The sequence below is a fragment of the Heptranchias perlo genome, chromosome 32, assembly GCF_035084215.1.
Source record: "Heptranchias perlo isolate sHepPer1 chromosome 32, sHepPer1.hap1, whole genome shotgun sequence".
Lineage (NCBI taxonomy): Eukaryota > Metazoa > Chordata > Chondrichthyes > Hexanchiformes > Hexanchidae > Heptranchias > Heptranchias perlo.
The window spans coordinates 21,311,763-21,329,264 of record NC_090356.1 but is presented as its reverse complement, the minus strand read 5'-3'; the positions used below and the strand labels follow the sequence as shown (position 1 = coordinate 21,329,264).

The 17,502-nt window shown below is 44.9% G+C and overlaps 1 protein-coding gene and 1 long non-coding RNA gene across 2 annotated transcripts in view; one reads left to right on the top strand and one right to left on the bottom strand.

Annotated features, from left to right (window-relative positions):
* Positions 1-17,502, bottom strand: part of LOC137301157 (uncharacterized) — a 239,109-nt gene that overhangs the window by 131,966 nt on the left and 89,641 nt on the right. The window lies entirely within an intron of this gene.
* igsf21a (immunoglobin superfamily, member 21a) overlaps positions 1,821-17,502 on the top strand; it is a 230,240-nt gene continuing 214,558 nt past the window's right edge. The window contains exon 1 of the mRNA XM_067970602.1: positions 1,821-2,346. Coding sequence (XP_067826703.1) covers positions 2,274-2,346 — 73 coding nt within the window. The 5' untranslated portion in view covers positions 1,821-2,273. The remainder of the gene's footprint in view (positions 2,347-17,502) is intronic.

Genomic DNA, 17,502 nt, shown 5'->3' with positions numbered 1-17,502 from the left:
GAATCCCTCCACTACTTCATGTAAATTATTCACATGTGACCCTAGACATTGAGTGTTGGTGGGCTATTTGACTATGGAGGCATCACAGCTGAGCTTGATCCTGTTCTCACCTGTACTTTCCAGCAGGGGTCCCCAGACAGCAATCAGAAACAGAAACTCTGGCTGATTTGTTTTCCCTGGGTTCCCCAGTCCAGGCGTGCTGAAGCCAACTGCAGTGAGACAGTTGCTGCCTCAGCTCAGATCGGCCAACTCTGGACAAGACAGGAATCAAACCTTTTGATCTGTATGGCCTCTCGCTAAACTGGGCAGTGCCCTTACCCAATAGCCCACATCATCTTTTTATACAAGCCGACTATGTAGCCTTTATAAAATTTCCCAACACAAATTTGCTCTGTTTTCCGTACTTTCTAAAAAATCAATTGAGAAATCAATAATTAGTAATTTCAAGAGAAGATTCCCCCCCACCTTAAATATCAATTCCGGTTGATAGGGAAGGAATAACAGAATTAAGATTAGCAGCTCTATAAGGAGAGAAAAAATGATGCATGAAAAGCCACACCATAGAACTGTACTCCCCCCCCCCCCATTCCTTTCCCTGTTAGCACAGTGACTAACCCCCCACCCCTGAACAAAAGAACAGGCTGTGAGATTGTAGTTGGTCACCTGAAACTCAGCCCCAGTATGTAGAATATCCACACCAAATGAAATCATCGTCATTTCACTCCCTCCCTTGCGTTCAATGCCATATGAAATGGAAGTAAGGATCAAAGATCTCAATTTTTTTTCACCACCCCACATATTATAACCCACCATAATCCAGGCAAGTCACAAATCTGTGGGCTATTGATACAGTCAGAAGCAATGGTGTGTACGTAAAGGGTTGCCACAGCCATGGTTATTTGGACAAGGTGAGAAGTCTTGAATTGGTAAAACTTCTAATGTAGCTACCCTTCGTTCCCACTAAAGGAAGATGCAAAGTGACAATTTCCATCTAGCTGCTACTGTGGTGTTGGCTCTCGACGCCAGGGTGTCACATAGCAGGTTGCAACCCAAAAGTAAGAGCATTGGGATTCACTAAGACTGGTGACGGGAACCCCCAGTAGAAAACTCTTCCTGGCGAATCCTGTCCTGTTTCCTTTTGGGATGCAGTGGGTTGCACACTGGGACCCAACACCACTAGCACAAGCAATGTAGAAGTTGAAGCTGTCTGTATCCTAAGAATGGTCACCTCATGATGTTAGTCAGCCCGTCCCAATGGTTCTCTTATTAACTGCACTGCACTGCCCAGTGTGGAACTGAACCGTGCAACCAGGCTTGATCCTTGCTCTGGTTTGCACTTTGTTAGCTGATCACAACCTCAGCAGGTTTACCTGATGCAACAATTAGCCTCAGTGCCCCTGAGCTGGAGAGAGAAAATTCAGCCAGCGCCTCCACACCTGACCTGCTAAAAAAAAAGGAATGCGCTCAGGCTGTGATGCCACCTACAGTCAAATAGCCTGCCAACACTCAAGAATAAACACTTGGGAAGCTATTCGGGGAGAAGAGGGTAGCTGTATCCCGGTATGAGCGAGTGCCTTCAAGAGATTGTCCTTGACATTTTATCTAATCTCACTTTAAAACAGTAATGGATTTGGCTAAATATACCTTTCAACTAACTATTAGATAAATTAATTTTATTCAATATGTGCAATAATATTCAAAGCACGCTGAAAGTTTACAAATTCTCAGAGGGTTGATTGATGATAACGCGAGCGAGGAAGTAACATTTTTTTTAACCACAAGTGGCAGATCCACTGTGAAGGAGTAAGAGTTAATCTTCCCAGGGGGAGGCAGAGATTGTATGTGAGAGGGTGAAATCTCCTGCACTGTTAAATCGGCTTAAAAGCCAGAAATAGTGAATCGCTTTCTGGACGGGGGCTGCAGCGAGGATTTAGGCATATCCACTGTGTTAAAAATCGAGACAGAGAGGGGATGGGCTGAGCAGGAGAGGTTTCAACCAAATCTCCGAGTCAGTAATCCCCGTGTCGAGCTGGGGGAATGGAGCAGAATCCTCATCCCGGAGATCCCAGCTAACAAAATTATTAAATATTTTTAAAAAAAATCTCTCAAACTCCATCAACTTGACTCGGCTTGAATTTTGAGTCCATGTAATTTTTTTTTCATCAGTGTGCTGGCGTTTGTTTGCTGTGAGGATGAGGATCTCCCGACGCTGTGTGCTGGATGGAGCTGTTTACCCAACACCTTCTGAACCCGGAGTTTGAAACTGACCAAAAATGAGCAGGAAGAGTCTTTACAAGCGTCCCTTCCTCCTCCTCCTCCTCCTCTATCTGGTGGATCTTGCTCTCGGTAAGTCGAATAGATGAAAATTCTTTCAGTGGGAGAAAAAAGTCTTTTGCCAGCAAAAAAAAAACCAGATTCCAGTTGAAAGATTGCTTGCATTTATTATAAAGATATTTATAGATGTATATTTCCAATTTGTGTTTCAAACCAACTCCCATCTATTTGCTGTCCGGTTCGAGCCTGTTTTAAATGGTATTTCGGTTCTGTATAATTCGTGGTATCCGTGCATGATGGATTCCAAATGTTTTAATGAGAACTTGACCAAATTATTTTATAAGAGCGTCTTCCTTGATAAATTTTTAGCCCTCGGAATTTTTAAAAATAAAAGTACTGTTTCATCTGACCCATCATTAAAGGGATTGAGATGGAAATGAAACAGGGGTGGCTTTAAGAAGCCGTGGGCACGGTAAATCGCAAGGAAAATTGAGAGCAGATTTTTCGATGTTGGGTCATTTCAATGTGGGACATTTGAATCGTCAGGAACTTCTCACCGAGAGAAGCCCCGAGGGGTGTCAGTGATTTCCAGTCCCTGTAGTCATTCTGCTGCTCCGCTGGTTATACTTTGGTTAAATTCTTTAATATTGCTATAGAACTTTTTTGCTTAGTCGGTTCCTGAGTGCTGCCTCGCCTGCCTACAGAATGAGATTTAACCCTGGAATGGCATGAGCTAGAGGTCTCCATCTCTTTATTCATTTCTCACTGGAACTGTCCATTCCTGAGGTTAACTTTTCACCATGCAGGTCATGGATACAACCTCTAGGGGAGATAAGAGGGCTGTAGTCCCCCTCCCCACACACACACCAATTTTTTGGCATGTCTCTTTTGCCTTGCTCTGAATCTGATCCCTCCCCCCATACAAGGGCAGCAGGCGCATGGGAACAACACCACCTGCACGTTCCCCTCCAAGTCACACACCATCCCGACTTGGAAATATATCGCCGTTCCTTCATCGTCGCTGGGTCAAAATCCTGGAACTCCCTTCCTAACAGCACAGTGGGAGAACCGTCACCACACGGACTGCAGCGGTTCAAGAAGGCGGCTCACCACCACCTTCTCGAGGGCAATTAGGGATGGGAAATAAATGCCGGCCTTGCCAGCGACGCCCACATCCCGTGAACGAATAAAAAAAAACATACAGCTGTGCCATATTCTCCACTGAGGAGAAGCACCAGGTCTTTATTTGGCACCTCACCTCTGGCAGCCTGGTGAAGACAGGGAGTTTGATGTCTGGAGACTGATTTGCCCTCTTTGTAGTTTAATCTGTACAAGTTCCAATCACTATGGCTCAGTGGTAGCTCTCTTACTTCTGAGTCAGAGGTTGTAGGTTCAAGTCCCCCTCCAGAGTCTTAAGCACATAATCTAAGTGACACTTAAGTGCAGTATTGAGGGAGTGTTGCAGGTGCCGTCTTTTGGATGAGACGTTAAACCGAGGCCCTGTCTGCCACCATTTTGAAGAAGAGCAGGGGTGTCCTGGCCAATATTTATCCCTCAACCAACATCACTAACAACAGATTATCTGGTCAATATCACATTGCTGTTTGTGGGATCTTGCTGTGCACTAATTGGCTGCCCTGTTTCCTACATTACAACAGTGACTGCACTTCAAAAGTACTTGACTGGCTGTAAAGCGCTTTTGAGACATCCTGAGGTCGTGAAAGGTGCTATATAAATGCACATCTTTCTACTATAATATGTAAAATATCAGGGTCTTATGTGCTTCCCTGCAGCGCTGCAGGTGATATCCTCATGGAGGTTTTCACCAGCTCCTCCATGGGTGTAATTGTCCTCCCAAGTGAGGTACAGCATGGATTAGATGCAAAATGTAGTTCCTGTTACAATGCCGTTTCTCTCCGAAGTGCCCCACCAAGTAGTAGCAGGTGAGGTCTAGCACCGGTTAGATGTAAAGTCCCTCTGCATTTCCTCATGAAGCATTCCTGTCAGGTACTGAAAGGGTCAGATGCACAGTAAAGCTCCCTTTATATTGCTTCATCAAATATTATTGGGTGAAGCGTTGCATGGGTTCGATATGAGATGCAGTGTAAAGCTCCCTCCACACAACCACCGAGCACTCCCAAGTCTACTTTGGTGTGAGCCTCGGCTCATTGGTAGCATTCTTGCCTCTGAGTCATAAGGTAGTGGGTTCACGTCCCATGCAAGAGATTTGATCACATAATCTACACTGATACTTCAGTGCACTGTCGGAGGTCCTATCTTTTGGATGAGACGTTAAACCAAAGCCCTGTCTGTCCTCTCAGGTGGATGTAAAGGATCCCGTGGTATTATTCGAAGAAGAGCAAGGGAGTCTTGGCCAATATATAAGCCTCAACAAACATCTCTTTTTAAAAAAAAACAGATTATCTGTCTGGTCATTTATCTCATTGCTGTTTGTAGGAGCTTACTGTGTACAAATTGGCTGCTGTGTTTCCCCACCTTAAAGCAGTGACCATACTTCAAATGCACTTCATTGGCTGTGAAGCACTTTGGGAAGTCCTGAGGTCGTAAAATGGAGGTCTTTTTTCTTTCTGATTTAGCACAAATTAGGCACAAAGCTCTCTTTATTCTGCCTCCCCAAGGCTCCTTCACTCCAGCTCAGAAGAGCACCCTCTATTGTCCCAGTGATTCATTGGCATCTCCTACACCATCCATCCCTGTGCTGAGACTGACAACTTAGGGCCAACTTAAAGACCATTTATCTGCAATGGATTTGTGCCCAGTAGAAACTGTTCAAACTTCACTTAGAATCCCTCACAGCCAAAGTACACCATGTGTTAAAGTACATCATATGCCCAGCTGCCTCCGATAGAATCAGATGTTTCCCGGTTGTTTCTTAGATTGAACTTAAGTTCCTTCCCCTATTAAAATGACTGTAGCCAGCCTGTGACGTAGATGACTCTTCCTCTTTAGTCATGTCACTTGAGGTAAAGAAAATAAAAATGGCAGACTGTCATTAAGCCAGCAAATTCAACGGTTTAAAAATAACAATAACAAGTATTTTTATAATATCTTTGACATAGATATTGAGATAGATAATGAGGGAATACTTTAAACGGAAAGTACTCTGCCGTACACAATCCTTCCCCTTTAAGTAGCTTGGCTTTTGATAGATTATTTTTCTTCTGTGCATCGGACATGGATTAAACCTCGGCCTGTCTAACTCCCAGCATCCTGATTACTTTGTAATGACAGAACTAATGTCACAGGATTGAATTCAGGATGACTGACAGCTCTGTTGCTCTATTTATTTTTTAAAAAAGATCCTGTGGGTCTCAGATGCAAGAGTGAAAAGTGTAATTATGAACTTTGAAGCCGCACATGACAGTTGGTAATGGGACTCTGCAGCTTTGAACTGCACAGTTGTTATGCATAATAACTCCTGTAAGAATTGCTGTGCGAACAAGGAAATTTGGTTTTGGAGATAGGAAAGCGTGCGTTGATCCCTCACTGGCAAACTTCCAGGGATATGGATGGACAGCGCCCCCTATCTCCTTCCCCTTCCCCCTCCACAGAACACCGGGGAAGAGGAAATCTCCAATACAGATTTGCTACAGGACCATAGAAACTGGATGAATTAAATTAAATGAAACAGATTCAGGGCTATTTAGAAACAGGGGCGGGACTGAAGGACCCAGCGTTAACACGCTAACCCCCAGCTACAGAATGGATACTTGGGTTCAGGACCTGCTCTGCTCAGACCCTTGTTGGAAGGGGAATAGTTAAATCCAACACTTCTTTACGTCCAGATACAAGAGTTTTTGGCAGCAGACTTTGTGCCTGCCCTCTTAGCTGCAGAATTATTAGGCCAGGTGGGTGAAGGGAAAAGAGATACAAATTTATAATAAAAGGGAGGGGGAAATCTTGCCCAGAAGCAGTTAAATCATCCGTCACTTCTCAACTATTGGCACCACGGTGGGATCTTTCTGGTGGTAATAGCCAGGAGCGGTGCTGCCAGAAGAGCCATCTTCAGGTTACATCTGTGAGCTTTGTAAGGGACGCCACCACCTTCTCCAGCGCTGGAGCTCAGGGAAGGAAGTTTTCAAGGTGGAATTTGCAGCTGCATCTGATCTGGTGCCTGGTTTTCCTCATGCTTTCGGGGGCAGGAGATTTTTTTCTATCAAAAAGCACCAGTGAAAGGCTAAGGCCCATAGTACAAGATGCCAGGCAGATCAGAAAGGGTAGGAGCAAACCCACATGATGTTTATTCCTTAGTGCAACAAATGGCCAAAGCTGTGATTTTTTTTTGACAAAACTATCTTTTAACTTCAAATAGTGGAAAAAATGTAGTTGAATTCTTCTCCCGCAAACTTTCCTCCCATTCCCCAGTCAATGGGGACCAGACAATGACTGCCCTCCAGCATTTCACCCAAGTGGCCATTCCTTAATGTATGAGTCCAGGCCTTGAGTGACAACAGGTGATTTGACATCTCCGCCTGTCCTCACCCAAGATGCACACATACCTTCCAGCAGGATAGCAATTGAGGCAGGAATCTTGGATTTTTATTCTTGCTTTGTTTTTCCTGAGGCTTTTTCCTGAGGTTGTTTTCTCTCGAAAAGAGAACATAAGAACATAAGAAATTTGAGCAGGAGTAGGCCAATCGGCCCCTCGAGCCTGCTCCGCCATTCAATAAGATCATGGCTGATCTGATCCCAACCACAAATCTAAAGAACACAAGAAGTCGGAGCAGGACCCGGCCACACAGCCCCTGGGCCCTCTCCGCCACCCACAGGGCATTGACCGATCCGAACTCAGCTTCATGTCCAATTTCCTGCCCGCTCCCCATAACCCCTAATTCCCTTTACTTCTAGGAAACTGTCTATTTCTGTTTTAAATTTATTCAATGATGTAGCTTCCACAGCTTCCTGGGGCAGCAAATTCCACAGACCTACCACCCTCTGAGTGAAGAAGTTTCTCCTCATCTCAGTTTTGAAAGAGCAGCCCCTTATTCTAAGATTATGCCCCCTAGTTCTAGTTTCACCCATCCTTGGGAACATCCTTACCGCATCCACCCGATCAAGCCCCTTCACAATCTTATATGTTTCAATAAGATCGCCTCTCATTCTTCTGAACTCCAATGAGTAGAGTCCCAATCTACTCAACCTCTCCTCATATGTCCGCCCCCTCATCCCCTAAGACTAAGGGTGACCTGATAGAGATCTTTACAATTATGAAAGGGTTTGATAGGGCAGACATAGAGAAGATGTTTCCACTAGCGGGGGGTGACTAGAACTAGGGGCCGTCAATATGAGATTGGTAAGAATTTGGAACTCGCCACCACAAGGCGTATTTGAGGCAACTAGCATAGATGCCTTTAAGGGGAAGCTAGATAAACACACGAGGGAGAAAGGTATAGAAGGATATGTTGATGGGGTTAGATGAAGGAGGGTGGGAGGAGGCTCGTGTGGAGTATAAATACCAGCATGGACCTGTTGGGCTGAATGGCCTGTTTCTGTGCTGTACATTCTATATAATTCCTCCCTCAGTCCAGGAATGTTGTGGCCACTGCTTCCTTAGCTGAGATACGCTAACTCAGCACATACCACAGGATCAAACTGGGGTATCTTCCTGGTCTATATGGCTCAGTGTTATTCCGGGCAGTGCACTCACTAACCGCGGGGAGCTCTGGATGATCAAATTTAAAGTGGTGCCTTATTTCATGGAAAAAGTGTGTGGTAATTTTTGTTTGCAGAGGAAGAACTGTGGGTCCTCATGATGGTGCCACATGTAAGCATGCTTTGACGTGACAGCGAGCAATTGAATGGTGCTAGTCTTGGCTCAGTGGTAGCACTCTCGCCTCTTTGAGTCAGAAGGTTGTGGGTTCAAGTCCCATCTCAGAGACCAGAGCACAAAATCCATGCTGACACTCCAGTGCAGTACTGAGGGAGAGCTGTTGGAGGTGTCATCTTTCGCATGAAATGTTAAATCGAGGCCCCATTTGCCCTCTCAGGTGGACGTAAAAGATCCTGAAGAGCAGGGGAGTACTCCTGCGTGTCCTGGTCAATATTTATCCCTTAACCAACATCACTGAAACAGATCATCTGGTCATTAATCACATTTCTGTTTATGGGAGCTTGCTGTGCACAGATTGGCTGCCGTGTTTCCTACATTACAAAAGTGACTATATTTCAAAAGTACCTCATTGGCTGTGAAGTGCTTTGGGACCTCCTGAGGTTGTAGAAGGTGCTATCTAAATGCGATTCTTTCTTTCTTTAACAGAGAAGAGTCTTGCTAAATATTGTTTTGATGAAGGCAGTGCCCCTGAATAGTTCTTTTGGTGCTCGCCACACCATGTCGAGGGATCCTATTGCTGGACCCCGTATGCAGGAAATATGCAGGAAGCGATCTTGGCAGTTCCACCGTGATTGTGCCCGCCACTGCTCTCCAATGCTGACTGTGCTGGAGTATGCGAGGTTAGCGAGAGGGCACATGATTTGCATGGGCACCCGCACCACTACGGGTACATCTTGGGTGCCTGCCTCTCCCAGTAGCTGCCGAAGCTCTGGCATCTGTCTGCTATCCCAATTGCGAATGCCTGGACCCAGGAAAGTGGGAATTCCTAGAGTAGGAAGTTCTGCCCTCAGCCCCACCCCATCCACGTCCCTGGACCTTGTAATGAGAGGGAGAGCGGAGGCTCCGCCTCTTACAAGGCCCAGCTAGAAATTTAGATGGGAATCTCATATCCGGGTCATGGCCTTTTTCAAGCTATTCCGCCAGATTCCTGTCCTAATTATAGCAGGAGTCTGTCGGAACAGCCAAGTTGATTTGGCATCCTTGTGTCAGTATGGGTTTGATGTAGACTAAAGTTCCCTCCATTTCAGTGATTTTTCACACTCTTCTGTGTGGTGCACCTGCAAATGTTGACATACTCTCAGGAACCCCCTGACCTAACTTGTGAAAGACATCATCTGCTATTCAAAGGAAAATAGTGCTATCATTGAAAGCCTTGCTTCAGAAGTTGAACACATAATCCAGGTTGACACCAGTGCAATATTGAAGGAATGCTTCATTGTCAGAGGTGCCGTGCTTCAGATGAAATGCTAAGCCAAGACACCATCTGACTTGTTATAACTGGATCCCTGGGACCCTGGGACCCTGGGACCCTGGGACCCTGGGACCCTGGGACCCTGGGACCCTGGGACCCTGGACCCTGGACCCTGGACCCTGGACCCTGGACCCTGGACCCTGGACCCCTTCATTCACAGAACTCCACATTACACCCACACCACACCCTAGATCAGCTCTCTTATAAATGGATACAAGAGAGTTCCCAATTGATACACACCACCTGAATACAATTAACACTAATTGATATAAATCACAGGGATACAATTAACACAACTTTTTTTCTGTTAAAGGTCCTGTGGCACTATTTGAAGAAGAGCAGAGAGTTCTCCCAATGCTCTGGCCAATATTTCTCCCTCAACCAGCTACACCAAAAACAGATTAACTGATCGTTCACTTCATTGCTGTTTGTGTGGGATCTCACTGTGCACAAACTGGCTGCCACAATTGCTTCCAAAACAGCAGTCACTACACTTCAAAGTAATTGAGTTGATGTGAATGTTTGAGAGACATGATAAGTCTGTATAAATTCCAGTCTGTTTTACTAAATGGCTTGTTTTAAAGAAAAATATGTTTTTTGATTCCAAATATTGAACCAATTTTGCTTGTTAATATTTAACAGTAGAGCTCGATAGAAACGCATTTACATGAAGGTTTTCCGATGAAAGAATAGTGTAGGTGGAGACAGGTTTGGCTGAGTGTCACAACAGTGTCTTTTAATCTCTGGGAATTCTCTTTAAATCCATCCTACACAGATGAAGCTCTGATTGTTTTGGGGGGAGGGGATGGCTAGGTGACACTCTGTGTTCTTTCACCTGTGGTGTTTGTCCTGTTGAGACACAAGTGGATGAAAATCTCTTGTTGCTGTGATAACACTGTGTTGGGACATCATCTTTCATCCCTGGGACCTGAGTTCAGAATCAGATGGATAGGACAATAGCCTATTTCTGATGGGAATTGAGAGACACTCTGTGTTAGAGGTAAAACATTATCTTTCTACTCAAGGTGCATGGATTTCAAATCGTGCCCAGACCAATCTCCTCTGTGTGACGGGGATGGACTGGTGCAGGATCTTATCGCATGGTCCTTTCACTTCTGACAGCTGGATTGAAATCCAAACTAGGCTGAGCAGATAACATCTCCCTTTGATAGACTGAACAGTGCAGTGGAGTTTAAATGCTGCCTGTTCAATGCTGGGCTTTGAGCTCAAATCCAAGCCAGATGGAGAAGATGAAAATCACCTCGTCTTTGAGGGAAGACCAAGTGGCGCATTGTGATAGAAGGCATAGAGTCTGTCATCTCTAGAGCCTGGGTACAAATCCAACTCTTTACAAAGCAGAGCAGTCAGGTCTCCTCTATGTAGCTGTTTTTATATTGATTGTCTGCTGTTAGTGACAGGTGTGGTTTGCTCCTTCCACTGCCAGAGTCCAGCACTCAACTATCCCTTGGTTCTGAGAGGCTGTAAGAGGCATGGAAAAGTGAACCTGCCTCCAACATGCTGTCAAATGTAAAAAGGGTAGAGCACTGCTCCGAGGAATCAGGTCTCTCCCTAAACCCCAGGACCAATTTTTTTTTAAAAACCCTTCACACAGTATTAAGAACATAAGAAATAGGAGTAGGCCATACGGCCCCTCAAGCCTGCTCCGCCATTCAATAAAATCATGGCTGATCTTCGACCTCAACTCCACTTTCCCGCCCGATCCCCACATCCCTTGATTCCCCTAGAGTCCAAAAATCTATCTATCTCAGCCTTGAATATACTCAATGACTGAGCAATAAAATCATATTTAAGAATCATAAAGTGAGATGAATTGAGGAAAGGGCACCTGCATCCATTGCAAATATGAAACCACTCACTGCAATGCAGGGGAAGGGACCATTGCAGGAGGTCTTTTTTTAATTCATTCTTTGGATGCAGGCATCGCTGGCAAGGCCATCATTTATTGCCCATCTCTACTTACCCTGGGAAGGTGATGATGAGCTTTCTTCCTGAATTGCTGCAGTCATTATTCTTTGTAGCGGTTTGGTACAACTGAGTGGCAGTTAAGGGTTAACCATGTTGGTGTGGGATTGAAGTCACATATAGGCCAGACCGGGTAAACACGGCAGATTTTCTTCCTTAAAGGACCAGTTGGGTTTTTACGACAATCATGGTCACTTTTACTGATACCAGCTTTTTTTTAATGAATTCAAATTCTCAAGTTGCTATGATGGGATTTGAACTCATGTTCTCTATAGTCCAGTAACATAACCACTGCACTACCATACTCCTAAGTGGTTACCAATGTGGATGACTCATTCATTGTCCACTTCAGCAAGGCTGCACTCCCGGAGCAGAACCTCACCAGCATGGGTTGGAGTCATCTCCTGAATTTACCCTTAAGTGTAATGAAAGCTATAGCTAATGTCACACCCCAGCTCCCATACCTGTTAGAGAAAAGGCATTACTGATGTCAAGAGTCTCACATTTATTCTCCAGGCGAGTGTTGCCCATTAACTTTTTGTCAAGGGCCTCGAACCTCACCAGCGTCTTTGTTGAGGATCACTCTCTGAAATAAACTGCAATGTAGAGTGATGCGGGTTCTGTGCCTGTAGGAATTATATCCTTTATATAATTCTAATATACAAAGTTCAACAATAGAAAGTGAAGAGTTCGCATTTTTCTAAAATTAAATAGTTCTGGACAGCTTTAGCTCAGTTCCCAGTCGACAGGAGTTCACGGTACAAATGATTGCTAATTGGGTCATTTAATTTAAAGAACTGTAAGGGATGGCGAGTGTGTGGAATGAAACATGCCAGTTGTTTCATTCCACAGAGGTGGAGCCCACTTCAGGTTGGGGTCCCTCCATTTGTCCCCACACAGTTCCAGACGCTAATAGAATCAGTGCTAATAGGGTCCGTGCCCACTAGTATGCTGATGCAATTAGGAACCCCAAGCCTTTCTACTTTTTTTTTCTCTCATTTCAATGAAAGTGCCTTCTGTTGGCTTAGTTAATACTGAACCGCACGGACCACCCAGGTTCGATTCTCGATCTGTGCTTAGCTGCTCTCAGCCTGGGTGGCCACGGAGGCGGTTCACCGGGTGAGATAAGTGAGTTTTGCTCGTGTGCGGATGAGTGGGGAGTCGCTGTCGGCTGCAGCTCGAGCCCCGGGTGAGCAGGATGGAGCCGAGCGGTGGGCCCGTGCTCCACATTGTGGTGGTGGGATTCCACAAGAGGGGCGGAGCTGGAGCCCTGGTAGGGAGGGAGGGAGGGAGGGAGGGAGAGAGAGGCCTGGGCGGTGAGATTACAGGACTTACCATGTGCAAAACGGGAAGAATGAGTTCAAGAAAAGGAGTTGGCTTTGCCAAGTGATTATTAGCTTCCTCTCCTCCCATATGTTTACTGGTTCCCCTCTTATTATTTTCTTTGACCTGCTTTCTTCTTATGATGAAATAACTTTGGACAAGCCAAAGGGCCTGTTGCTATGGTAACATGCTGGCTTTATCAGACATATATATCTGTCCCTCACCTGTCAAAAAGGTTACTAGCTGCCAGTGGGTGGCAGTGAGGGCCTCGAATTAGCCTCACCTGATTTAGATAGGGGAAATATCAGCCAGGTATCAATGGACTTTGACATTGTTAGCACTGATTCTTTTAGCATCTGCAATTTTGCTTGCAGACAATTGGAAGGACCCGAATCTGAAGTGAGCATTTCCTGCTCCACCCGTTTTACAATGCACATAGCTTCCCCTAATTGTTCTCTAGTGACTGGAGCTGGAAAGGGCTGGTGTATGGCCAGTGGGCGATGACTGAATCGGATACAGCTGTCGGGCTTTCTATCATCGAATTCACCGGGTCCAGGTTTTGTACGTGGCTACTTGGGTGAGGTACTGGAGGCCTGCTGTCATCCATGGGGCCATACTCAGTAAGTGTCTGGAGCAGCATGCCTAAAGTGTGATGCATCTGTCAGGTCCTGCCAGGATCACTGCTGTTTTCTGGTCTGGGTTATTAACATAGCCCAAGGGCATCCCAGGTACAGACGCATCCCTTGACAGGCCCCGTTGCATTCCTCCGAGAAGCCCTGGAAATCCCAGGGCAATGTTAATGGGCTGGAGGCCCATCTCACCGGGGCTTCTGCCCCCATTTTCCTGACCTTTGGACCTGGGAAATGGACATTTTCTGGGGGCAAAGGTTAGGAAAATTAGCCCCAAATATACAGAGAAAACATTGGAAGGAACAGCAACACTAACAAATGTTCACTCTGTGCCAATACATATTAAACAGAATTAAAATTGAGATATATTCATATATAAAACACTGAAGGTAATATCACATATAATTCTGCCGCTACAAGGAGGCATTAGCTCCCCGTCTAACATCTGGCCATTAGCAGACCTCTGTGATCTCCTAATATTGCAAACTGTGGAGAAAATAATTAAATAAGAGTTAATACTTAAATAATAACCTGACTCCCATCCAAATTTCTGGGTCAGGTGAAGGTGATAATTCATCAATATTAAACAGCTCGCATCAATCCCCATTATTTTCTATGATATTGCTGATACTTCGAATATAATTTGGTCCATAATAATTTTTTTAAAAATTCAAATAGCTGATGGAATTTTCCTCCTTGGTGCCAATAATTGGAAGTGTATTTGAGTCACTACTAATTAGACCATGGCCTCATTAATTAACTGTCATTCTGCTGTAGTGCACTTGTCTGGTGTGATCGCATTGTATTATTTTAATTTAGTTTAATATAAGCAAGCTTGTCGATTGATTTCTAGTTTCAGGATATTACGCCACTGTAACTTGAGGTTGTGAAATACCCAAGCTCCAAATATCCCAGCCTTTCCTCTCTTCCTCTTTCCTGACATCCCCACTGTGTTGAAATCAAGGCTGATCACACCATCTCCTACTCTAACTCATCCTTTTCCAAAGCTGTGACATTCCTTACCGCCTTCATTCTTCCTTTTCTCTTACAATCTTTTCAGACCCAATCTTAGCATCACCTAATCACTGCTTCTTGATGTATCTCATCTTCTCCCCTATGCTTTTCAACATTGGTATTGTATTTAATTTTAACACCCTGGGCCTTTACCGGATTTCTCAGTATAAAAACTCTCTTTTATTAGATTGTTATTATCGTATTGCATGTTCCTCCTCCTGCTCCCACCATTCGCTCCTCTTCTGGTCAGGATGCCCAGAGCCCTCCACCAACTTGCCCACGTGGCCTTGCTTCATGGGAGACAGTGAGTGCTGCTGGACCATGGGGGGCTTCGCAGCCAAGCCTGATCCTTTTCACCAATGTTGGATGAGGGATAAATATTGTCCAGGACACCGGGGACTACTCTTCTTCAAAATAGAGCCGTGGGAACTTTTACATCCACCTGAGAGGCCAGACGGGACCTCGGTTTAATGTTTCATCTGAAGGACAGCATCTCCGACACTGCAGCACTCCCTCAGTACTGCACTGGAGTGTCAGCCTAGATTTTGTACTGTAGTCTATGGAGTGGGACTTGAATCCACATACCTTCTGACTCAGAGGCAAGAGTGCCACCACTGAGCCAAGGCTGACCCTTAAGCCCTAACTAACTGTGGAATGAGCTCCAGGCAGTGTCTATAGATTGGATTTGTCCTTTCATGTAATCTGGAGTTTGGAGGACAGGGTGAGGGTAGTCATTGGAAGGTGCTTTTGCTATATTAATTATAGCTCCCATGCATTGAAGTCAATGGAAATAAAAATCGGGAGAGATGTAAAACGGGCTGCCGATTCACTCTCACCCGTTTTACACTATCGCACAAGGTCAAAATCTACCCAACTGTGTCCAGTCACAGCTGCTCCTGCTGCTATTCTGGCTGAGACCAGCTAACTTGTCTTTAGCCCATACAAGCTGCATTGGAAAACATCAGTGGGCCAGTGAAATCCCATCTCGTTGCTTGCGTGCAATTTTAATGTGACAGGATTTAACTCTCTGCTCTCCCAGGCTCTTCCATGGCCCTAAAAGGTGACCCAATCCCACTTTAAATTGATATTAAAGAAAATAATGCTGTAACTGATTAACATTTATATTAATGTATAATATATTAAAAATCTTGCGTCATGTCAGATTTTTCCATTATAAATTTTCCTGTCCACAATTTATAATGGAAACTGCCTATGTAAACTCGTCGTGCTGCAATTGCAGTGACAAGTTTACAGAGTCAGTTTCCATTATAAATTGTGGACATTGGAATTTATAATGGAAAAGGTTGACAGGGAGTGTGCACAGATGTAAGATATTCTATTTATATAATATACACTTCCTTGCAAACTCTCATCCCATCTCCAACCTCTCTTTCCTCTTCAAAGTCTTTGAATGTATTGTCGCTCCCAGATCAGTGCCCATCTCTGTCATTACTCCCTGTTTTTAAATCCCTTCAATTAGGTTTCCATCTCTCCAACAGCATGGAATGATCCTATCCAGTGTCACCGATGACATTTTCTGTAACTGAGACCACGTGCATTATTTCTCCTCGAGTTTGCTGCAGTCTTTGACATGGCCAAGCATAGCAACCTCTTCCAACACCGCTTATCCAGCTCGATGGACTGGCCTTGCTCAGTCCCATTCATCTATCTGATAGTAACCAGGGCATCTTCAGCAGTGGCTTCTTTTCCTGCCCCCGCACTGTTACTTCTGGAGTCCCTCAAGGATCTATCCTTCACCACCCTTTCTTCCTCATCTACATGCTGCCCCATGGTGACAACATTCACAAACATGGGGTCAGCTTCTACATGTGCACTAATGACACACAGCACTACCTCTCCACCATCTCTCTCGACTGCTCTACTGCCTCTGTGCTGTCAGACTTCCTTTCTGTCACCCAGTCTTTTTCCCCAGCAAAACATTGGGAACACCAAAGCCATCATCTTGGACCCCTGCCACAAATCCTACACCCTTGATACCAACTCTATCCCCTCCCGATCGCTGTCTCAGACTGAACCAGACCGCTTACAACCTCATTGTAATATTGGACCCTAAGCTGCCTATTTCCACCTTTGTAACATTGCCCACCTCCATCCCTGCCTCAGCCCATCTGTCACTCTCATTCGTGCCTTTGTCATCTCCAGACTTGATTACTCCAATGGCCTCCTGGCCGGCCTCCCATCCTCCACCCACAGTAAACTTCAGCTGATCCAAAATTCAGCTGTCTATATCCTATCCTGCACAAAGTCCCGCTTGCCAACTATCCTGATCCTCGATGACCTACATTGCTCCTCCAACACCTCAAATTTATTCTCATTTTTAAATCCCTCTATGGCCTTGCCCCTCCTATCCCTGTATACTCCGCTAGTGCTACAACTCCCTTCAAACTCTCAGTTCCTCTGATTCTGGGCTCTTGTGCATGCCCCCTCCCCCCTTCACCCCATTATCAGCCCAGGCTGCACGCTCTCTAATTCCCTCCGTAAACCCCTGCACTTCTCCACCTTCCTCTCTTCCTTTAAGATCCTCTTTAAAAATTACTTCTTTGTCCAAGCTTTTGGTAATCCCTCCTAATATCTCCTTTGGTTTGCATCCATGTTATTGCTTATGCCTCTGTGAAGCACTTTGAGACGTTTTTCCACATTAGAGGCACAATGAAAATGCAAGTTGTTAATTTAGTCTGGATGCATATTGTTATATTAGTTATATTATGTAAGTAATTGAGTAAAAAATTACACAGTGGGACAAAAAAAAGAGGCACCAGGGTCTGAGATCTTAATGGCATCATGCTGAGAGCCATAGGACATATTTATTGTCATCTGTGAATCTTGGCGAAAAAGTAAATGTACATAAAAGTATACCCTAAGGACATTCATGAGGAGCCACATCACAAGATCACAATTACAGATTGGCCATTTAGCCCATCTTAATTCATCCATTCAGAGATCCAACAGTTCCCTCACTGCAGCATCCAATTGTTTCTTAATGATACCAGGGTTTTGGCCTCCACTATTCTATCTGGAAGTTTATTCCACTCAAAGATCACTCTTTGTGTGAAGAAGAATTTTCTGATTTCAGTCCTAAAATGATCTCTTACTGGTTTCAACCTGAGTTCCCTAATTCTACCCCCAGTTGAATGTAAAGTAATATTCTAGGATAT